Source organism: Ostrinia furnacalis, unplaced genomic scaffold (assembly GCF_004193835.3).
Source record: "Ostrinia furnacalis isolate ACB-3 unplaced genomic scaffold, ASM419383v2 OfSCF4630, whole genome shotgun sequence".
NCBI classification, from domain to species: domain Eukaryota; kingdom Metazoa; phylum Arthropoda; class Insecta; order Lepidoptera; family Crambidae; genus Ostrinia; species Ostrinia furnacalis.
The window spans coordinates 177,080-202,186 of NW_021134869.1; the positions used below are offsets into that span (position 1 = coordinate 177,080).

General features: G+C 36.6%; 1 protein-coding gene across 1 annotated transcript; it reads right to left on the reverse strand.

Moving 5' to 3' along the window:
• Positions 1-1,251: 1,251 nt before the first annotated feature.
• Positions 1,252-24,515, reverse strand: LOC114359727 (uncharacterized). Its single transcript, XM_028314215.1, has 5 exons — positions 24,162-24,515; positions 21,228-22,079; positions 20,691-20,826; positions 4,113-4,336; positions 1,252-1,965 (listed from the first exon to the last, which is right to left on the reverse strand). Exons 1-5 carry the CDS (start codon positions 24,291-24,293, stop codon positions 1,708-1,710), a joined length of 1,602 nt encoding a protein of 533 aa, XP_028170016.1. The 5' UTR covers positions 24,294-24,515; the 3' UTR covers positions 1,252-1,707.
• Positions 24,516-25,107: the final 592 nt, after the last annotated feature.

Here is a 25,107-nt window from a genome sequence, read left to right on the forward strand (position 1 = left end):
ACACTGGCGTGACTTATTTTTGCAACTATGTCATTGATGAATATTAAAAACAACAAGGGACCCAGATGAGAACCCTGTGGAACGCCAGACACAGCGTAGAATACTTTTGACTCGTATCCATTTATGGCCACGGCCTGGGGTCTCTTTGACAGATAGGATGCAAACCAACGCAACAGCGACCCATAAAAACCCATGCCTTGAAGTTTGCACAAGAGAATGTCGTGATCGACCTTGTCGAACGCGCTTGAAAAGTCGGTATATATAGTATCCACTTGCAAGCCCATGTCAACCTCCTGAGATACAGTAGAAACAAAAGATACCAAATTAGATTCCACAGATCGGCCACGCATAAAACCGTGTTGTACCTCTGATAAACTATTTTCGGTATAGTTGTAGATTAAGGGGTATACGAGGCATTCGAACAACTTAGAGAAGCACGACAATATTGATATCGGCCGGTAATTAGCGACATTAATTCTGTCGCCTTTTTTATAAATTGGTAAAATTCTGGCTTTTTTCCATTCATTTGGAAACATTCCATCGCGTAAAGAACGATTAAATATTATCGTTAATGGAATGACCAGTGAGGCACCGCATCTTTTTACGAAAAAAGGTGGTATGTCATCTGGGCCGGGACCTCTAATCCATATCTGTGGCCGGGACCCTTTTTNATCTGGGCCGGGACCCTTTTTGGTATTTAGTAGTTTTATTTTTGCTAGGACGTGCGTCTCGGTTAATTGCAAGTTAGTAATGTGCTCATTAGTGCTCGTATCTGAGCTGAGAATATTGATGTTATTGGTAGTTGAGTATACCGAAGAAAAGTGGCTTGCAAATAAATTCGCTATCTCAAGCCCTGAGGACGCGGTCAAGCCATTCAGTTTCATTTCAGAGGGCAGAGCCGAGAGACCTTTGCGTTTATCTTTTATGAAACGCCAAAATTTATCAGGATTTCTACAAATGCTTGTTTCGATTTCCTTCATGTAGTTATTATGACAAATTACAGAAAGTTTATGACAACGTTCCCTAAGTAAATTGTATTCATATTTGTCTCTTAAGTTATTATATCTAATGTATCTTTTACGAGCTTTGTTCTTTTCACCAAGTAGTTTTATCATTTTTTTTGTAAACCATGGTGGAAAGTTGGACTGTTTTGATATATTTTTGGGTACATTATTGACAATTCCAGTTTTCAACCTCTCGTAAAACTCAGCAACAAGTTCGTTTNATTAGTTGGGATTAGTTGGGATTATTATTAAGAAGTTACTTTACACAACTCGTAGGTATTATTAAAAATATACAGTACTATAAAACATACGGGCATTAAGGGTATACTTAACAATGATAATATACCTACGTAGAATACTGTAACTTTCAAAAGTTGAAAGATGATAAGTGTTACATAAATAACTAGACCTTTCTGTGGGATTTGTATAACCCTGCTTTAATAGTTACACTAAATTTGCTTTAAAATTACATTGCTATAAAATAATTACAGGCGTTTGTTACAATTTTAAAAATAACAAAAACTATTTTGAAGATTTAAAAAATTAAACATATTAAATAAATTGATTGAATGTCTCCAAAATAGGACTCTCTCCCATCCAAGGACTTTTCGTAAATGATTTAGTGATAAGAATATCGCAATGGGTTTGGTAGTGGTAAGGCGTGTCGTGAACGACGAAGATGGTCGCTCCTATGAAGAAAGGACTAAGTAACGGGAATGTTACTAGGAGTCTGGTAATAATGCGGGGTTTCATTCAAGGTGGTCGCTCCTATAACTCCGCCAGCAGCCACCAGCAGCAACCGCCGTCTCCTATGATGCCTCAGCAGCGAGGGAACACTGGCGAAGCTTCGTTCCCCGCGCCGAGCGTAGCCCAAAGCCAGCCGGCCGTCGGGGCGCCGGCGCACGCCTACGTTATGCACTGCGTTCGCGCATGACACGGTTAGCGTGTACGCGTGGTTGGGCTGAAAAAACAAAGAAGTTTCATTAGTTAATTCTTCCACCGTGTAGTTACAACGCAGGAGAACCAAAGGGACCGATATAGCCTACAGAATTGCTTAAAATCAAGTGGCAGTGGGCGGGGCATAGCTCGAAAAGTTCTCGAGTGGCGACCACGAGCCGGAAGACGTAGAGTGGGCAAGCCCCCCACTAGGTGGAGCGACGATCTGGTGAAAGTCGCGGGAGGTCGTTGTGGAAATCCTTGGGGGAGGCCTTTTCCAGCAGTGGATGGGTTGGTGGTGGTGGTGGTGGACGTTTCCACCGCTGCGACTCCTGTGTAGCCGGGATCTACAGCTTGGCCGCCAATAAGAACCCAACCAGTGTAGGTAATTAATATTTGTTCCAAGAGAAAGTTACCTCTCATTGGACTCGAAAAGTTAAACGATATTCGGGGAAATTCAACATCGGATCGGAGCTAAGTGTGTTAGTGTGATTAAAGAAACTATTTACTCTCAGAATTGTGTTCACAAAATTATAGTACGACGTATTATTCTTTGCCTTGTCCCCACCTTTATTTTTGCCCTAGTCCGACATTCTCTCGCACAAATAGTACAGTAATAAGTTTGCTCACTCGACAAACCCTAAAAGCCTCACGACACCCTGTTTTATTTCTCCTGGCAACAATATTATTTTATCATCCCATCCGCAGCAAACTTAATAATGCTGGCTACAGTAAAAACATGCGTTTTCGTTCCTTTATACTTGTATTTGCTATGGTGGACACAATGCGAATGTATTCAGAAACTTTTAACTGAACGTTTAACTTCAAAACAGCTATTTCCAATGTAAAGTTGAATATTATGCAGTAAAAAAGCACTAACATTTTATACATTCAATATTTTTATCCCATACCTACTTATTTTCATCCCTTCAAGTTTTGAGACAAAAGAAACCTAATTTCGTTCTCGTATGTCCAGTATCTCATTAAAACGTTTCATTTAGATCAAAATAAAAGTAGTTAAAATAATAGGTAGTTGGCAGTATTAAGAAATGGATGAAGGATTTCATTTTTCCATGTTAAAAATGGAATGGGTAAAGAAACATAATAGTCGGCCGTTTGGTGTAGTGGTTCGAAACGGACTACTATTCCGGAGGTTGCGGGTTCGATTCCCGCACAGTACAAACATTTGTGTGCATGAACATATTTGTTTGTATTGGACTGGGTGTTTTCTATGTATAATAAGTATGTATTTACAAAAAAAAAAAGTATTTAAGTATGTTTATATCCGTTCTCTAGTACCCATAGTACAAGCTTTGCTTAGTTTGGGACTAGAAGCGCAGTGTAAAATGTCCAAGGATATTTATTTATTATTTATTTAAACATGGGAAAAAAGAAGTTGAGTCGACATCACATCATGTCACCTAACTACACAAAAATGCCTTTTTGTCCACCTTTTTCTGCCGGTCTGTACTTACAATCAAATATCACACGAAAATATCTCTTCTCGCTCATCTTAGCCTCCCTACGTTATGTCCCTGCCCATTCTGCGCCACTAACAATATGCCTACACGGGCAGGTACACATTAGGGAAATTACTACTTCCACAACGTTCACATATCTGCTACTTCCATCTTATTTTATCGCGTGCCGTGAGTAAGCAACGGAGTGTGTGACGTCCGCCATATTGTATTGTGTCATTCAACGTAAAACTATGTGTACCTAGATGAATTGGCACATTTTCTGCTATACGATGAAATAGAAGTTACGTCAACCTCAGCCTTATTCATTACGTAGTTTTGATATAATATTGAGCATAATTCCCAGGTTTGGAAGAATAATTTTATAAGTTAAAATGTTAACTGTTTACTAACGCCCTGTATTATAGAACGTTTTAAGCTGTCAGCTATAGCTGCGCTACCTCAAGTGCAAAACACATTGAGAACATTTCGACGGGAATTTCGTAATATTTGAAGTTGCTATATGAGTACTAACAATCATCAGAAAAATTCGATGAATATAATCAGAAATTCATATTAAATTATGTTCGCCTGAGAACTGAGGCGTTGAAGTGATTTGATACAACAAAACAAAATCACTTCTCGCAAATCCACTACCGGATCGTTTACTCTCTGTGCATTCGCCGCTTTATTCTGTAAACCAAAAAGAACATACCTGACTAGAAGGTCTCAATATAAACGTCCCATCGGGCTGTCCCCTCAGCAAGTTCTCCGCTTCAGTCCGCTCCACGTTCATGTAGTAAGGCTCGTTCTCCACCGGCACCGGAAGCGGCCGATCCGCCATGTTGTGCTTCTCCGCTCGCACTTCCGTTTTCTCCAGTGGATTATTCTTGTCGTCCTCATGTTCGGATTCGTCGGATTGATTCGCGTCGCTCGTTTCTGGGGATTTATAAGTAATTAGTTATGCGGGGCGGATCTGAATATGGATCGGGCTCGAAGGACTAATGACGGTAATAAGTATGGATTAAGAAATACGTAATGGAGTGTCTAATTTGAGATGATATTATTTTGTGTAAGATAAGAAAATTCTGTAGAGGGTATTTTTAGGTTAATCCGTTTAAACAAAAGGTTTAAAAAGTTATGAAATTGAGGTTGCGGTTTTTATATCTCCATAATATAAGTTACGTAGATATGTAGGTACGTTTGAGAATACTCATGTAGCAAAAACCCTAGTACTTAATGTACAAATTGTATGTAGGTAAGGTTTCAGGTCTGTTTGTCAAACATGACGTCTCACCTGTGACGACATCGGTGAAGCAGTGCAGCGTGTGGTAGACGGAGTCCACCAGGCTGTCTGCGACCCTGGCGACCAGGTTGAACACCAGGGGAACGCTCACTCGTAACCACCAGCACATCATCAGGTGCTTACGGTCACATTTTATGGAAACACACGTTTCTGTTTTGTTTAGTTTTTACACTAAGTATTTGCACTCATATGTACCTAAGTTTGTATTTTTCCAGTCTAGTCACCAATACTTCTCTAATATCATTGTTAACTCGATTTCCTTTATTCTTTATGTGTCCGTTTTATGGCGTTACCGCCAAAATTGAGCCATTTCAAGTTTTTATAGCAAAATTACTGAAACGGCACAAATCAAGCGGTTTTATCGCTAAAACGATCACTTTAGGAAGTATACCTACTAAGTAGGAGAAAAAAATAAAACCGACTCCAAAAAACCTACACTAAAAAGTAGAATAATAATTACTAATTACCCACTTATTTATTAGGACGAATTCTTTCAATTATTAATATTTATGTAGGTATACCATGATTGATACTTCTGGAGTCGGTGCCAAGATTATGAAACATGTAAAGTTTGCCTGCACCGACTCCAAAAGTATCAATCATGGTATACCTACATAAATATTAATAATTGAAAGAATTCGTCCTAATAAATAAGTGGGTAATTAGTAATTATTATTCTACTTTTTAGTGTAGGTTTTTTGGAGTCGGTTTTATTTTTTTCTCCTACTTAGTAGGTATACTTCCTAAAGTGATCGTTTTAGCGATAAAACCGCTTGATTTGTGCCGTTTCAGTAATTTTGCTATAAAAACTTGAAATGGCTCAATTTTGGCGGTAACGCCATAAAACGGACACATAAAGAATAAAGGAAATCGAGTTAACAATGATATTAGAGAAGTATTGGTGACTAGACTGGAAAAATACAAACTTAGGTACATATGAGTGCAAATACTTAGTGTAAAAACTAAACAAAACAGAAACGTGTGTTTCCATAAAATGTGACCGTAAGCACCTGATGATGTGCTGGTGGTTACGAGTGAGCGTTCCCCTGGTGTTCAACCTGGTCGCCAGGGTCGCAGACAGCCTGGTGGACTCCGTCTACCACACGCTGCACTGCTTCACCGATGTCGTCACAGGTGAGACGTCATGTTTGACAAACAGACCTGAAACCTTACCTACATACAATTTGTACATTAAGTACTAGGGTTTTTGCTACATGAGTATTCTCAAACGTACCTACATATCTACGTAACTTATATTATGGAGATATAAAAACCGCAACCTCAATTTCATAACTTTTTAAACCTTTTGTTTAAACGGATTAACCTAAAAATACCCTCTACAGAATTTTCTTATCTTACACAAAATAATATCATCTCAAATTAGACACTCCATTACGTATTTCTTAATCCATACTTATTACCGTCATTAGTCCTTCGAGCCCGATCCATATTCAGATCCGCCCCGCATAACTAATTACTTATAAATCCCCAGAAACGAGCGACGCGAATCAATCCGACGAATCCGAACATGAGGACGACACTCAGTGAAAACAATAATCATATAGTTATTCAATAGTATGTTTTTGTACACTTCATTCGTCTTCGTTCTGATGCCACGTGTATTTTGATAGTATATATTGAATTTCACAATTAAACACTGTAACATTCTTGCTAATACTTAGTCTATTTGATTGACGCTACACTATCCATATTACGGATGAGCAGTGCCTCGCTGAATTCATCTTTTCGGATAAAAATTCTGCCGTTGCGCACCCATGTGAATTTGTATTTGCATTCCTTGGCTTTCAGTCGTGTGGCAGCGTGCAAAGCTTTGTTTGTTGGAGATAGATGTTCTTCTTCTGCATTCTTACCTTTTGTATGCCAAAAAAAAATTGATGGTTGGTTGGCCACGTAGTATTAAAGGTTTGTAATGCTAATAATAACATTTAAATCGTGTAACTCCTATTAAATACAAATAATAAAATCTTCAAAATGGCAGATTAGCAAACAATATTATAATCGAACCCTTTCACTATAGAGCAAATACTCTTCAATTTGTATGGGATGAATGTATGGGTTGAATGTATGGACTCTATGAATGAACGATAATCCTTTTGGAATTTAAGTGAACAGCTAGCATCGAATTCAGACTTGAAAGTTTGAAGAACTTAATTGTAAAGATCTTAAAAAGCTTTCATGTAATAAGAATTATTAAAGTTTCAAGTAAGCTATGATATTATCTCAAATTATACATACGCCCGTATTCACAAACGATGCTTGCTTACGTGAAGCAGCAAATTGAACGCACAGCGTTGAATAGAGCTCTGTGATTGGTTCGTGTGTCACCCTGTGCGTTCACGCGCACTGTGACACCTCATAGTAATGTTTCTGAATACGGGCGTTAGTACTAAGTACTACTGTCATCTTGGCTGCATAACACCTGATGGAAAGATAAACTACTTATCTAACCTCCAACTGCTGAAACATCAATCTCTACTAATATTATTAATGCTTTGTCTGTCTGCTACGCTTCCACGCCGCAACTACTAAACCGATTTTGATGAAAGGTATAGAGATTTAAATCCCTGATTAGGACAGGATAGTTTTTATCCCGGTCTTAGAAGTAAGGGCGCGCGCGATAAAGTTTATTCTCTTCATGCGGTTGAAGCCGCAGGCAAAAGCTAGTGTTGAATATTTGATTTTAGAACATGAAACTGGATATTAAATGCACAAATTACAGCACACTGAAAAAAAAATTACTGAAGACAACAAAATGGACAGCAAATTTACAATCCCGTCCAGTGGGGGGTGGGTGGTAATTACCGACACCTTGTTCCGACTCGAGGTGGCAACCTCATTAAAGTCCTCCTTAAGATTATTATCTCTTAGTAAGGAAATATTATTAAGAGCACAATAGATTCTTTTGATAGAGTAGTTTTAGTTGCAGAGAAAAGTTGTAAGGGTGTAAATTAGACGAGTCTTCCAGTGACTTGGCCCACTTTTAGCTTTGTCCACGTGCCAAGTCACGGGTTTGATTTTATTAGGTAGGTACTTGTGTGCTACGTGTGTACTCTTTAAGGCTTTTTGGGAATTCCAAGAAGTTGTGTTGCTCCTGTTCATTAGATTATTTGTTGTGAATAGTCTATCGATTCTTTATAAATAAAATCATTCTCTTTAATTAGTAATGGGTTACAGTGTTTTAGCCAACATCTCATTTTTTTAGACGTACCACATCTGTAACCAGTGATTCAATTCTAAAAAACCGTTTCACCTATAAAAAGCTCTATCAACGAGTGTCATTTGCCCATTTTCACCATCAATCCGTTATTTTTAAGTGACCCCTATGAAAACAAAGTTCCTATTAAGTGTTACCATAGAGGTCATTTAAAAATTAGGGAAACGGGCAAAAGTCTACTTTTTACCACTAAACACATCCCCAATGTTACCAAAATGCCTATGCCAAAACACTCAAACCCGCGGGCGAAGGCTAGCCAATAAACAGTACAAAGCACCCATCCCTCTCTGCGACCTCCCTCTCCCTCTAATGTTATTAAGCATCCATTTTTGTAAGCGCGCCGAGCCCGATCCAATTTCAAACTCATTTGTTACGAGTAAAACAATTATTAAAAAACGCCAGTGATTTGGCTAGCAATTTTTGTCATTTTACATCACTTAGTAAGGCTTAGGATGCTGTGGAGTCGCTTTTGTGAGAATAATTTGACAATATTTTTGTAGCTCACGAGATAAGTCTCCTTATAATATAACCCTATTGTGGAAACTAAAAGTGGTTCTACCATTAGTCAATGATGATTGATCTACTCGTACACTAACTAATATTATAAAGAGGAAAGATTTAATTATTTGTGTGAATTGAATAATCTTCAAACTACTGAACTTCTTCTTAATCTCGTGTCAACAGCAAACCTACACAGCGTCAGCCCAAAACTCCGCCACAAGAGTGGCGTTGTCATTGACTACTGGACTGATTTGAAAAACTCTTTCACCATTAGAAACCTACATTATTTCAAATTAACAAAGGCGGCACGAAGTTCGCCGGGTCTGCTAATGATAATAATTTGACAAAAATGTTTTTAACTCGTGAGATAAGCCTCCTTGTAAGTTATTACGAGTATAACCCTATTGTGGAAACAAAAAGTGAGAATGGCACTACCATCATCAGTCAATGATGATTGATTAAGTTACAAAATTGTAGCTAGGGTAAGTGTTACCACAAATCGTAAGTAATTACTTTTAAGAACTGTCCAAATGCTAGTCCAGATTTAAATTAATTGTGTTGCAAAAAAACCTATGGCAACACTTTGTTCGTCATTCTTCTCCACAAGAAGCCCATGAAAATGCATCCAATTTGTGCGATTCCAAAAGCTTCATTTCAATCCCCTGCGACGCACTCCTAACACAGAAGCTATTTGGAGAGATTAATCTGCACTACAAACTACTTATTAATAAAAAAATCAGTAAATCAAAAACTGCTTGGGTTTTCAGTGCTGAAAAAAACGTCTTTCAATGAGTACTTCATTGAAAGACGTTTTTTGGGATTAATAAGAATTATTTTTATTAATCCCAACTATCAGCAGGGAAGCGCTGGACGCAGGCTGCTACCAATCGATCAACGTGGAAAGGAGGCCTACGTTCAGCAGTGGACGTCCTATGGCTGAAATAATGATGATGATGATGATGATGAACTATCCACATAACGTCCAGCTGTAGACGTAATTTTTTTGACTGAAACAAACGAATACCAATTATCCTACAAGGCTCATGATGGTCTAGATTTTTCATGATGATCAAGAAACGATTGAGCATTGAGTATCCAAAGTTGTTATAACCCACCCTACAAAATATACAACGCACAGTGTGTAGAAGCCACTTCGGCCCTGTCCATTAGGGGCACTCGAATTTTTGCAGTAATCGAGTCTCGTGCGTCGCCGTGTATGATATAATGGAGGTTCTGCAGGTAGGTAATAGCTGGAGAGGTGAACGTTTTAAATAGCCAATACAGGGTGTCCCAGAATGGGTGAATCAAACTACTAGGGAAGGTAGCTCTACTAATGTACTATCCCTAAAAAATATGAAAAAAAATAAAGCGCATAAGGACATAACAAAAAGTTTTTTTTTTAAAGTGAACATAAATCAGATTTGCCTAAGTATTTGGCTTTAATTGCTGAGTTTGGAGTTTATTTGTACTTTTTTCTTACTAATATTAATTGTACATGATCGGTTCGTTTATCTGTAAACAAACTTTTGAAAATAATGACTAGATTTAGTGTTTGGAGCACTTTATTTAAAAAAAAATCCGAACTCAATTTTTTTTTTCATTTTTAGGGATAGCACATTAGTAGAGCTACCTCCCCTAGCAGTTTGATTCACCCATTCTAGGACACTCTGTATAATCAGAATTTAGATATTGCTACTTGCTGTACTAATAAGTTAGATAGAACACACTCTATAGCACTTACTTTACACCTATAGACTACACCACCAACAAAAGAAAGAAATATACAAAAGAGATGGCACATTTAGGCGCTCTTATCGCTATAAAGCGATTATATTCCAGCCAACCTAGAGCACAGTATCTTAGAATAGGGTTTTTTTAATAATATTAGTATTATATTTTGAACAATTTTTGCAGTAATCGAGTCTCGTGCGTTGCCGTGTATGATGTAATGGAGGTTCTGCAGGTAGGTAATAGCGCAATATAATGGGTGAGAGCAAAGTTTAAATAGCCAATCAAATAAACAGAATTTTTATAACGCTTCTTGCTGAATATAATTAACATTAAGTATAACAGCAAGGGAATTAAGTGCCATTTAAAAAGCATAATAGGTTGGATTATTTAGGGCGAAGGTAGATAGAAATGAGCTTCATCATCAGTCAATAGGAATCTTACCTCCAACTGCTAACGCCCGTATTCACAAATATTACTATGAGGTCTCATAGTGCAGTGCGCGTGGACGCACAGGGTAACACACGAACCAATCACTGAGCTCTATTCAATGCTGTGTATCCTAAGCTAGCAAGCTGTTAAAATTGTTGCTATAGCTACAAAGGTACCTTATTATCACTTTGGTTACCTTAAATGTAAGACAACACATCAGTATCCGACAGGATACTTTTTGTTGCAAATTAGCATTTATTAAAACTACTTAGGACACCAACCACGGAGTAAATGTATTGAGCCTGAACCAGTATGCACCCCACCAAAACTGTATTTAACGCTCTACATTTTTACAAATTACCACTTATTACAACTACATAAGAAGCTACAGAGTATCAATTTACCAAAACTGTGTTTATTACTTGCTAGTTGCTATGAACCCTACAATTACAGTTTGATACCCGAGCAACGCGTGAGCATGTCATTAGTTCCGCGCACTGTCGTTACCGCAGCGGGGCGCCACTGTCGCGATTTTGGTTTGCTTTTGTGATGCTGTTTAACGTTTTTTGGGGTCCGTTGGGAAATGCAGATAAAAATGTGTTTAAAAAACAACTTTAACAATTCATTTGTTATTGGGGTAAAATTAGGTAGGTATACCTATTTACCTACCTATTTTATTTTTTTAATTATACCTTTTTCTTAGTTATTATCGATATTCCTCTGTGATAAATTAAATAAATATTTATTGAAAAGTTTAAAACCATTAAATCTTACCGCTTTCATTTTATTTTATTTTGATTAGTTACGTTGCTGTTAGTTTTACACCGACACATTATTATTAAATTGTAATCTCAAAAACGTTTTTTTTTTGTTTCTTTTTTACGCATTACAAGGCAGGGCAGGGTATTTGACCGCAATCGCACCTGGTGTTTTATAAATGTGACGCAGTTTAGGATACTTATTTTTCTTTCAGAAATTAAAATGAAGTTACATCATCCACAACTGAAAGTATTACTATTAAGAATATACAGAACCCTCCAACCCATCGTTTGAACTAACATCAGACGGGCCGTCGCCAGCGGGTGTCCGGTTCGAATCCCGGTCGAGGCAACGCGTTTATTCCGATATTTTCCCCGGGCATGCCCACTGGGCCAAAGTGATTGAAATTTTAAATCAGTTACGTTGATTTAAACTGTGATCGCATTTGTTTGAGTGTTCCGCACATGTCAAGTTTTTTGATGATTGAATGATGTTTCACTCGATTAGCGAAGAGTTAGATGATTGGGTGATTTCGATTGCAAATGGTTATTCAACACGCATGAGTTTGTTATAAAAAAATGATTTGAGTAGAATTTTGTCAAAAAATCCTTTACAAAATTGTGTTAGGCATATTCATTGTTCTAAATAGAATTCAACCATCGGCTTAAGTCAACATTTAGTTTTGAGTCTTGTTCAACAATACAAGCAGTCACATTAATTTAACTATTTGTCTTAGTAACCAGGAAATAACTTCTGTTTCGAAGTTTCTCAGAAAATACCTAAGATAAACTAGGCAATATATTTTTTTAATTACTTGTTTTTCTATACTTTAACCGAATTATTGTGAAAAATATTTTGTGTACCTAGAGATACTAAGCTAGATAGCTTTGTAAGATTTAAAAAAAAAACAAATTTCAAATAAAATATCACACCTAATAGCTAATTTTAACCAGTAAAACATTATCAAAACATATCTCATTATTTGCAGAGTATTCAAAGAACAACAATTACTTTTGCAATTTGCGTTCACTCACTATAACCGTATTTACGAAATCCAGTTAGCACTACGAAGTATGTAATGGGATCGTTTGGTGCTCAAAATTGAAATTTAAAACAATCTTATTCAACAGTGGGGTAGAGTCAACCCTAAATTATAGTATAAATTATTTCAGTAAGTTCAACATAGAAAGACTGAACACTCTGGAGAGAAAAGATCTCTTCTAGAAATTCCATATCGACCGTTTCTTCGTTGTCTGCATCCAGTCTCATGTCCAGATGCATCAAGTCGGTTTGAACCGATGACCCGGCATTCACCGGTCACGTAATTATTTTAAAGGCAGCTAAAAGACAAATTAATAGTATGCGAACATCAGTCCTCTCCAACCCCTGCCAGCAGATCCTATTTCTGGAGTGAAGAAAGAAAGAATTTCCTGATAAATCTATACTATATTTTATAATAATATTATAAAGAGGAAACCTTTGTTTGTTTGGTTGTAATGAATAGGCTCAAAAACTACTGGACCGTTTTTAAAAATTCTTTCACCATTCGAAAGCTACATTATCCACGAGTAACATAGGCTAAATTTTATTTTGGAAAAAAATAAGGTTTAAACGTCCACGCGCGCGAAGCCGCGGGCGGAAAGCTAGTAAATAATAAATAAATAAATCTTTGGACAATTTCACACAGCGCCAGCTAGCACCAAAGTAAGTTAATGCTTGTGTTATGGGTGCTAGCTTAATAACGGGTATACTACTTATATACTTTTTCAGCATACTCGTAGTAGTCCGTTCTGAACCACTACACCAAATGGCCGACCGATGATGACACAGTACATTTCGTAGTTTCTGCAATTTCACATCTACCTCCACAATGCACCTACTAACTACCTCTGCACTGTGGTTACGTCTGTTATTGAACATTGCCTCCTGGAGGGGACGAGATGTTATCGTCCCGGACTATTATCGCCAACAATGGGTTCTTACGAGGCAAATTACGCGAAATTTAACATTCGATCGAAGATAACCAGTCAATTTGTATAACTTGGGAATCTATTCAATATGTATACTTGTTGACTATTGTTATAATGTACTTATAAATTGTTATTATTGGATTACGGTTGTAATTAAAGTAATCTAAGATGCTTTTATTGAAACTTTTTTTATTAAATGAGCAGAGGCGAAAGCACCGGCAAACTCTACCCTGCATTATAAGTACTTGCGTGAAAGTTGAAATTANTTTTTTTGAAGTCGGTTGAAAATAAGCTATCATTTAGTGTTTGTAATTACTTTCAAAGAAGAAATTAATGACCAGTAAACAGGCGTTATTATTGTAGTTTAAACATTCCAAAACGATCACACATTACATTGTATACATTTAAGTACAATTTTTAATGTAACTTTGAGATTCGTGATTAAATTACGATTATCTTGAAAAAATTACAACTAACTGACAACTGCGTAAACCAACGAAAGCTCTGAAAACAGAATGACTCATTTTCTATTTTGTCTTCTGACAAATGTATATCGAAGTATGAATCTCAAATGACCCAAAGCATCTAAAAGTACCTACATAAACTGAACAAATGACTCATGACACTGACTCAACCGAGACTTTACCAATTAAATCAATTACAGTCTGTCTTGTTAATAATGATTGACTCTTATTATTCGAACTAGATATGGTCATACTTTTATTATTTTATTCACTTCACAATGACAATGCAGTCCATAAAGTACTACAAAGGTATAAGGATCTTCTCGAGGTGAATTTTTAATAATTAATAAATATTAGAATTCAAAGTACAATGAATGAAACAATGAAGGTTTATTTGCAAAATTAGTACTTATTTGTTCGATCAACTTTGGTTTCTCCCTAAAAAACTCTAGCGCTTCTTAAAATGTAGATATTTAGGCTTTGAAATTGCCTAGAAAATTATGGTCATAAAATATATTAATATGGCTTTCTCTCATTAGATTAATTTTCTAATAACAGCAAGATTCCATAGATTTCGCCACCCAAAATCATAAACAATCGACGGTTGTCTAGACTATAGTGACTCTTGCTTAAAACTAGAGGTCGCACAAATTCCCAAGCTAGTTTAGAAACAACAAGTTCCAAGAATTAAACGTAATATTTGACCAAATCCCTAGTGTTATCACAGTAAATAAATACAGTTAAATCGATCACGAAAGTTGTACTTTAACAACCAATCTTAGAAAATACACAAACTTATATTTTAACCAAAATAAGCTCTGTCCAATATATTTTAATCTATCAGTAAAGCTCAAACTCGTCTAGCCTACTTGTGGATTCAATCTTAAAACGAATAACAAACACTAAACTAAAACCGATCTCAAGAGTTTTAAATTTCACAATTTATTTCTCACTGTTTGTCTTTAATACACTGAAACTCAATTTCATATCGAAATTCAATCACTGATTTTCACTGAAACTCAAAAGTTCAAGTAAGTCACCTTGGCTGTGATTTTTAACCGGCTTAAAAAAAGAGGTTTTCAATTCGACTGTTTGTTTTTCTTATAACTGATATTGTATTATTGAAATTTATAAAGTACACGTTCGTGTATGGTGTGAAACTACAAGGAATGATGCGTATTCCATACTGTTGTTGTTATTTTTTTGTAATTAAACTATTCATTATTGGGTAGTGATGTCTCTACAAGATGCATTCGGTATATCGATGAAATTAATTGTATGCATGTAAGCAGTGTGTCACTCAAACCAAAGCCTTAAAAATATATTTAGCATTGGAGTTTCAGAAAATCATGGTGAGAAATCCTAAATATTATTTAAATTTAATTTTTCCATGTAAGTCGAATGTTATTTATATTTTGTATCAAATGCAAAGAATACATGGTATAGTGGCGGATAACTCTTAAAATCTTAATCCAAGGTTGTGAAAATTTTGTTTTAACCCTAAAACATTATGGACTAATGTAAATTAAAAAATTAAAAGACAAAATTTAATCTAAACACTAAATTTTAGTCTTATGTTTTTTTGAGGAGAAGCCTGACTCTCGTTACACAGGTTAACCTTATACGAGAGCGGCACATATCTTGTAATTGTAAAGTGTTTATTTAATAAAAGTATTTTCATTTTCATTTTCATTTTCAATGTAACTAGAGATGTAGAATTCATTGGTAATTAGCATCGCTATTATGTTTTATCGACAACTTCCCGCCCCTACACACAAGGCGAACACATGTGGCCGCCCGGCACTGTGACAAAAAGAAACTAACTTATGAGAAAGTAACACTTTCAAAAAGAAAATAAACATGTACTTTTTTATTCTTCCGTTCTTTCAGTTCCTTTATAATAATTGAAATTCGATTAATCTTCATTGCCACCCAGGCCAAAGTCAATTGCAAATTGCGTGTAGTAGTAACCTATTACGTATACTTTAATGGATAAAGATATTAAAGTTTGAAATTTGATCTAGAATATTCAATTTGCTAAGACGTCTCACAGCATAAATTAGGGAACCATCAATCTTGAAGTTCTAATCACATACCATGTGTCTGTCATTATAAACTTACATTTTGTATAAGGTACCGAATGTTGGAAAATTGAACTTATTTCAGCAGCCCATATTTAGCTCGTTTTTTGAACTCGTACTTTATAAGTAAGTAGGAGAAAGAAGCATATATAAACATACATAGAGATAGAGAACCTTTAGAACGCGAATCCGACTCGCACTTGACTTTTTTTTATAAAGAGATTGTTGATATTGATGTCGATTAATCCAGCTGTATCCATCTCTGTCACTCGCCCGGGGACGAATTATTTGACATGAATTTATTTATATTGACTCAAGCAAATTGCTCAGTCGACTCGAGCCGAAAGTTCCCTTTCAAACAAAGGGCTTAATGCAAATTACTTGTTATAGTGAGATCCCTTTAATTTATTTGTCTCTTCAGTTCAGCAGTAAAAGTTAAAATACAGACCTAATAAAAAGTTTCTGTAGTTAAATAAAAAATAAACTGAATTAAACATAGCACTGCTGTGTTTTGATAATTTAACAAAGATACATTTTAATGTATGCTTCACGTCACAAGAAACATTATCGTAAAATTTCGGGGAAGGGTTATTAAGTGTCCTTCTCGGTAACCGATGCTAGTCCTCTGCCCGCGGGCCGACCGCAAACCACTGTGCACAGAGTGTCCGTTGTAGTGATGCGCAAATGTCGATATTTTGACTGTCGAATGTCGATAGTTTTAAAGAGACAAATGCCCAATAGTCCACTGCCCGCGGGCCGACCGCAAACCACTGTGCACAGAGTGTCCGTTGTAGTGATGCGCAAATGTCGACATTTTGAATTTCGAATGTCGAAAGTTTTGAAGAGACAACGGCCCAATGGTGTCAGTGATCGGTGACGGACTGGCCGAATCGAGATGTGAAGAACGCAAGGTTGAACCTTGCTGACACAGCTCAATAATAGCTGAATCCAATCGTGACACAAACCACGAGGGTTACGGCACTATTAGTAATTTGTATCTATAAATAATAAGCTTGTTGACCTTCTCTTAAATACTAAAATTAAGTAATGTACCGATACCTGACAGGATCTGCCATGTTCCTGGCATCTGTCAGAAACATATTATTAAATAATAAATAAATAAATAAATAATCTTTGGACAATTTCACACAGCGCCAGCTAGCCCCAAAGTAAGCAACTTCATGCTTGTGTTATGGGTGCTAGCTTAACGGATATACTACTTATATACTTTTTTTTTTTAAATACATACATATTATACATACTAACACCCAGACCCGTCACAGAAATTAAAATTCATCATTTCAATTTCTGCCCGGCCGGGAATCGAACCCGGGACCTCTCGGCATAGTAGTCCGCTCTGAACCACTACACCAAACGGCCGCCGATTATTGCAAAATTTCACTTATTAAAACTACTTCATAAATACCAATTTTGCACAAATAAATTGACCAAGCACATACAGCTTAGCTTAATGATAGGTATTGTGCAATATAAATGAAACAAGAGTTTGTTGACTAGTACCTGTGTAGATCATTATTTATCGATACGCTACTTATAGAATTGACATCACTAGACCATTCCATTATGTGGGAAATACTTTCCCACCAGCTTGTATGAACTGTTAAGTAATTCTGTGAATATTGTTACCGATCCTGATCACGAGTGTAATGTTTGTTTAATTATTATTAGATACCTAAGTTTATTTATTTACGTTGTTGGTTTTGATAGAGGCTTAGTGTTTTGTATGTCTATTGGACTCAAAGCTCGTTCAAAGTTTTGTGTATTTAATGATAAAGTTACCAGCACTTTCATTTTATTTTCATTTACAGCTGTAAATAAATATTGAGCAGTGTCTTATCATTGAAATAAATGAAACGAATTGAGGACTTCATCCCAATTTCTAAATATTTGATCTAGCCAGATTATCATTTTGAAAGTAGATACTCTAAAATCAATATTTTCACAAAGGAACGGTAAGTGAATATATAGGTACTTACTTATTTTTTGTAAGCACCTAATATAATATTGCATAGAGTCGTAAAATGAGCGCTGTCCTACGGGTTCGTCACGTGACTTATTGGCTCGCTAATTTCATTTCTCCGAAATGAGAGCTGGCAGGGAGTGCCTCACACCGAACTGTAACGATAGGAGTAGGTGTAATACATCGAATAGCCATTGCCATTATTGGGGGAAACTAAATGTTAACTCTATTTAATTCATTGTTCATTGTTCATTTTGTTTTTGTATTTTGATATGTAAATGACTGTAACCTGTATGTGTACTTATTGAATAAAATAAAATAAAAATTGTTTACTTATTTCATCATCATCATTTCAGCCACAGAACGTCCACTGCTGAACATAGGCCTTCTCTAATGATTTCCACATCGCCCAGTTGGTCGACGCCAGCGACGGTGTAATTAGAGACAGCTTACTGTGCAGTACATGACCAAGCTTAGACTAAGATCTTTATTTGACTAAGCAAGTCAGTCAGATCCAAAAAACAAACCACTGTAGACCCTACTTTAGGTGGTAACGCATCGAAATTGAAAAGTCTAGACAAAAATAAATAATTTCAGACACAACAAATCATACAAGTAAATAATTCTAAAAATGTACAAGCACCCACGCCTATAACCGTCCTACGTCATAAAGTTATATCACATTTGTTGGGAACTTAATCCGAGAGCGTATTTCACTTTCGCTGAAGTTTTATTGGCTTCACAAAAGCTCGCATTACTTTTACCGTGATAACTTCTTTTCAAATATTACACGTCAAAACAAGTTAAATATGCTAATACTCGTACTTGTATGTGACTTTGCAAAATGATGTAGTAGACGAATATAAATAGAACGATATTTTTATTATAAAATATGGTTATCTATAAGCGCAACTAAAACTCTTTGCTCTATATACTTGCTGTATTATTTTTTGTATATTTTAGAATTTATTGGCAATAGTTATAGCTTTTAAAAAAATGAGGTTTTGATGACTATCTCGACTTTTCGAATCCTCCTGCGTGCAGTTGCTCGGGCACTCAGGGCACATCATGTGCTTCATCGGCTGGGGAACAAAACCGCACGCACTCCATGTTTGAGCCATCCAAGAATTTCAAATGACCTGAACCCCACCTGACCAGATTTTCAAATTAATTAATTAAAATTATTCACCGTCGGCCCTAATAACCCACGACAGATGCCAATCTGGCTCATGAATCATCAGTACATAGTCTGATCCCTAAAATCAATTAATACGGAACGCCACTCTTCCTGGAAAACTATAAACCAATCAACAGTATCTCTGACCGTCGGTATCGAAGGAAAGTTAAAAGAATCTTCAAACAAGGTTCGTCGATAAAACTAACACTAAAACTTCCCCCGAGTCTATTCCGCTGGTTTTACCCAGCTACTGAAATTCTACGAACTTTTAAAGACTTTTACACCTTTTTTATTAGGACTGTGATACCCTGTTCAGGGGTGTTCGCGAGTTGCGGTTTGCTCCTCGCGATAGAGGATGTAGAGTTTTGTAACTGTTACATTGGATAAGTTTTAAGGAATTGACAAGTAATTGAGTTAATAAACATCTGTTGGGACCTTTATAAGAGTCTCATATTCATCATAATTTCAGCCATAGGACGTCCACTGCTGAACATATGCCTTCCCAATGATTTCCATGTTGACCTGTTGGTAGCGGCCTGCGTCCAGCGCCTTCCTGCTACATTTATAGTGTCGTCGGCCGTCGGTCGGCGTGTATAAGAATCTATTGGTATTATTCTATTTTAACGGGAAACATCTGGATGCGGGCAGCGCAGAACCAGTCGTTCTTGATATCCTTGGGGTGGTCTTCGTTCAGTAGTGGACGTCCTTTGATCGAAACGAAAAATAATAATCCCGGATTTCAATAGAGAGTTTTTAACGCTGAATCATTTATTTTACTTAGCTACAACCACATTTATGTATTATCTCGTAGGTATATTTTGAAAATATGTAGCGTTCGGTGTAAGCGTGTGCCACGTCAAGGCACATCGGGAATTATGTCGAACGGGATTATTCGTTATTATCGGCTCGCACACACGCACAGGCGGCCATTATTTAACGCGATGTATTCGCGATAAATGCGATTCATTAGCCGTATCATTGACTGATGAATACCTCAAGTAATTATGCTCGTTAACGTCGATGGTGCTTGAGGGACAGTGGCGAAGCGCTGACTATGTGATTTTTTTGAGAGTACTAGTATTAGTACTCGTGAAGGTAGCAGGGAAGCGCTGGACGCAGGCCGCTACCAATCGATCAACATGGAAAGCATTGGGGGAGGCCTACCTATGTTCAGCAGTGGACGTCCTGTGGCTGAAATGATGATAATGATGACTAGTATTAGCAATTTGTGCACAAAAAACATTAATGCTCTTATTCTCCCATTAATGCCTTCAGCTAAGCTAAATACAATAATAATAATAATATGATAAGAGTAGACTTGCCAGAATAGTCCAGAGGTCAACTTGGAGCATAATTTACACGTGCGTTTAATTTTAACCATTTATGTCGTATAAAATATGTTGACTAAACTATTACGTACGTGTCTTAGTACTTCGTACTCACCTTAACTTTTGACTAGGTAATTTGTGTGAAATAGATTGTATACCAACAAATATTTTTCTTATAATACGAGTATGTCTATAAATAAAATACTTACGATTTTCTCAAAAAGGCAGGGCGACACATCAACAGCGCTTCTGGTGTAGCTGATTTCAATGGGCACTTACTATGAGGTTATCACACCCAGTCTCCTAGTCTATGCATAGAAAAGGTACGAACCTCGTCTAAAGCCGAAGCGTGTGTCGAATATGCTCATGATGTACCCGAGCAGCGAGTCGTCCCTCTGGGGCGCCACGTCACAGTATTCTTTGCTGAGCTGCACCGGCTCTAAGTATTCCTCCACTGGGAGCTTGCCCTGGAAACAGTTTATAATCAAGTGATTTCTAAAATGATCAAAATTCTGAACAGCCAATTTCAAATATTTGAAAAGCCTCCACCAATATGAAAACAATTAATTATTAAGAGCAAAACAAAATAAGGATAAATATTTTTATATCACTTAACTAATATTATTTTCTGCACACCAAACTAGATCTTTGTAAAGTTATACTCTATCCAATAATATTGAGATATATTAGGTAAGTGCGATTACAGGCGAATATGGAGGCTGAGTAAATGATCATACTATGGCATGGTGCTGTTCCAAATTTTAACGATAGGATTCAAAAGAAAAGGTAAAAGGATAGAAAAGAAAGAAAAGTATACACGAACCCTGGAAATGTAAAGACATAGTCTTCAATTTACTTAATTACTTACTTGTTTGTTATCCTTATCATCTACTTCACTGAGCAGTTTGACATGCACCGAATCGTACATATTGGAAATGCTTTCAGCATTTTCATACACGTTGGCTTCTCTTTCTTTTTCTACTACTTCAGCTTTAGCAACTCCTTCTGTTATTTCAGGCTTCTTAGAAAAGGGCATTTTGAAGGATTGGAATAGTTCTTGCAATTTGACTAGGCATGGTTTTACATTGCTGGCTTGATTCAGAGCGTTTGTTTTATTCTTTTCAACAGTAGTGACTTCATTGTAGCATAAGTCTTCATAGAAATGGTCTTCAGGTAACTTCGCACTCAATTCTTCAGGTGTTTGCAATGACTTGTATTTGGTTCTCGAATCTTGTTTTCTGTACGTCTTCTGGATGTAATACCTAGTGTTACTTTTGACTGAATAGTATCCTCTGTCCTCAACGTTTTCTTGTCTTGAAAATATTGATAGCAAGTCAAAGTTTGGATATTCGTAAGAGCTCAATCTGAAGAATTTTCTAGGTTTTCTAGTGCCATCCATCGGGACATAGGATGGAACGGTTTTGTCTGTTTTTCTCTGCTGATTTCTGTATAGAAAACTTTTAGCGGGCACTATCTTCTTCAGTAACTCTTCGACATTAGTAAAATTAGCTGTCGTCTCCGTTTTGACCTTTTTAACAGTTTGATACTGACTTTCGATCGAAGCAACTGAAGTAGCAGCGTCCATTTCTCTCCTATCTTTTGTCACATTAATTCCACCAAGATACTTTTCAGGATTGAGTTTGAAATTTTCAATGAATAATATGAATTTCTTCGCGTTTACTTTGGGCTGCCATAATTTAACAATTCCCTCAGTGACATCCTGTGAATTACAACGTAAATAAATTTTCGTTTCGGCTAAATATTCAGAAAGTTTGGGTTTGTGTTGGCAGTGCAAATTGAGTTTTATGTTTGAGATCGTAAGGTGTTTTTCAGATAAAGCTGAGAGTTGATTCTTGGCAAACTAATGGGTTAAATTAAAAAAGTTTGTTTGTCGGTCCGTTCTAAGTAGTTTTATTGAGAGTCGCGGGGAACTAGCGACTAGTTAGGAGTTTGATGTAAAGGTGTAACAAGCCGGTTAACTTAACTTTTTCGCTTAAGGTAAACTTTAACTGTTACTTAAAAGTGGACCTGAAGCGGAGAACTTAAGCTATCCTTGTACTTAGTTGCAACAATCTTGAAATGTTTACGGTGGCACTGGCATAGTGAAATAACAGTTAGACTAGGCGCAGACCACCGATTTTTTGTTGGCCGATAGTTGGGCCCGATTTTAAATTGTATGAAGAATTGGCCAAATCGAATCGGTGTAATGTGCGCACTATCGGCCGACGAAAAATCGATGGTCTGCGCCTAGGCTTACTTAAATTATATGCTACTTTTTCATGGGTATGTTAGTGTGAAGGGTAGGCCTGTTTACTAGGCGTCTTTAAGCCTTTAACGAGCATAACAAGTCCAAATTTTTCATTGTTTTTGGACTTAAGGGAATAAAGTTCAAAATATGGTGGGAATTATATTTCCACTGTGAAATCAAGCAATGCATTAAAACACTGTGTAGTTGTAGACATATCTCTGATAGCACATTATGTGCTAGCTTATAATGTAATCAAAGCTCTCTCTATCACAACATTGGCGTGATATATTCCAAATTTATATGAAGCAACTCAAGTGGAAGTATCCATCAAAACTGGGATCAAAGTGTGAAATAGTTCTGTGTGTGGAACGGTGAACGAGCAGAGCGTAGAAACAATCTACGACATAATTATCAAGTTTTTGCTTTTTCTTCGCGTGTCAATTTTATAAAATATCGGACGAAAAATATGCCGTATACAGGGTGTTACAGTAACACGGTGTATTTTTGCAACGTAATCAGATATTAAGAATTATGCCTGAGTAAATTGCCCGGTTGGTAGCGGTCTGCATTCAGCGCCTACTACCTTTATGAGGGCATCAGTCCAACTGGTCACCCACAAGGTGGACTGACGTCCACACGTCACACGCTGCGTTTTCCGACCGCTACCTACCGGGCAATATGGAAATCATTGGGGAAGGCCTATGTTCAGTAGTGGACGTCCTATAGCTGATAATGATGATAATGATGAATTACTTCTGCGCTTTTTCCGAGCACCTGCATGAAGTTATAAATCAAGCAATGCATGACAACGGGTCGGCTGCTCTTGTGAAATTTTATCGCCATCGTCGGGTCAATCCGGCGCTAACAAGTATCGGGCTTTGTCTAACTCCAAACTAACTCGCACGAGTCGCGGGCGAGTGTCCTAACAAAATATACTACTGGGAGGCGCATTTGTGTAGTTTGAAAATAGTTTCAGTATGGTTGCAAATTCATAAGAATGGTACATTTTACGTAAACAAAATAACGATATTTCTCTCGCTGAAATCGATCAAGCCGTTTAGGCTATAAAGCGTAGCATACATAAACATACATACTCGAAAAACATAACCCTCCTCCTACTAACGGCAAAAAATACTTACAAATGCAGCTATGTCAGTTTGAGAGTTGATTTCAATCACTCTCAATTATCGACTTGATTACAGAGTGTAAGTGGTAGCGGAAAGTGGCTCATAATATTATTATTATTGTTTTGGTAATATTTTGGAATGTGATAGGTAACATTTAGTTAGTTAGACATCAAAGTCAAGCTCTATTTAATTTATTTTTATAGGAAAACAAGACAAACACTGAAACCATCGTGACAACAATTGTTTACTTAATCTAAACATAATTATAGCTTGCTAAGCATCTACCGATGCTACTGTATTAAATTCCAAAAAGAGCTACTCTACATCTTTGTTTCTAGAATTACTTTGTGAAAATACTACCTATTATTGCTTTATGAAATTACTTTAAAATAATTCCTAAGTGAAAACAACTTGAGTAGGTACTTACCAATAATTTTCGCCCGTCAATCCGCCTGTCTTTCACGAAGTCCACAAACTCGGCCAAGTCCCATTTCTCCAACAGTTCCACAACACTATTAATGTCCAAATCCTCGGCTCTTACACATTTGTTTCTTTCCATGATGTCTTCATTCGCTCTATATTATTATTTATTTGTTGATTCAACTGTTGATAAAGTCAGATTAATTTTAAACACTGATTCGTTTAGTAGAGCTTTTTAGCAGACTAAATTATTTAATCTGGTACCTAATCTAGAGAATAAAATGACCCAGGAAATTGAACGCCCTGTAGAATTGAACACTTTTTATTTTGGTTTATTGATTTGATCAATATAGGTACTCAAGTCATTATACACCTCCTAAAAAATTATGAAAATAGAACAAAAGCAACGAGTATAGGTATCTTAAAATAAAATATGTATTTATAAGTCACGCCATTTATAACTGAGAGAATTTTCGCAGCATCCAAAATAATCGAATTCATTATTCCAGTCTGCAATGAATCCCCAACAAAATTGCACTTGCAATGCCACTCTCCCCCAAAACGCGTCAAAAGGCCTGACGAGTCTGTTGACTCTCTAACTAGCGTGTTTGCCTCCGACCAACCCACATTAACTACGGACTATATTAGCGTTTCGACATATTTCACCCCAGATAACGCTACTCGGATTGTCTAATTATTGAACAACATTTTGACTATTTTAGCTATTAATTTTCCATGGAAAGGCATCTGATAATTCCATCAATGACGATTGTTTTAAGCTTCTAAATTAATCAAATTTTAATCATTTATTGAATAGGCGTAACTTAGGCGTTATCTAGGGCGTTTACGTCCCAAATATGACTTGCCCTACCACCACTTCGGGACAATAATGAACTGGTGTTGAGAAGACCTTTACCGATGCAATAGTTTTTAGTTTTGATTTGAACCCCAAA

Bases quoted from the DNA above. Each gene is read 5' to 3' on its own strand.
- LOC114359727 (XM_028314215.1), bottom strand. From the start codon at position 24,293: ATGGAAAGAAACAAATGTGTAAGAGCCGAGGATTTGGACATTAATAGT. The intron at 20,827-21,227 runs GTAAGTAATTAA...AACTGTTTCCAG, and splicing joins ATGATAAGGATAACAAACAA to GGCAAGCTCCCAGTGGAGGA. The intron at 1,966-4,112 runs GTATGTTCTTTT...TTGTTTTTTCAG, and splicing joins TATTGAGACCTTCTAGTCAG to CCCAACCACGCGTACACGCT.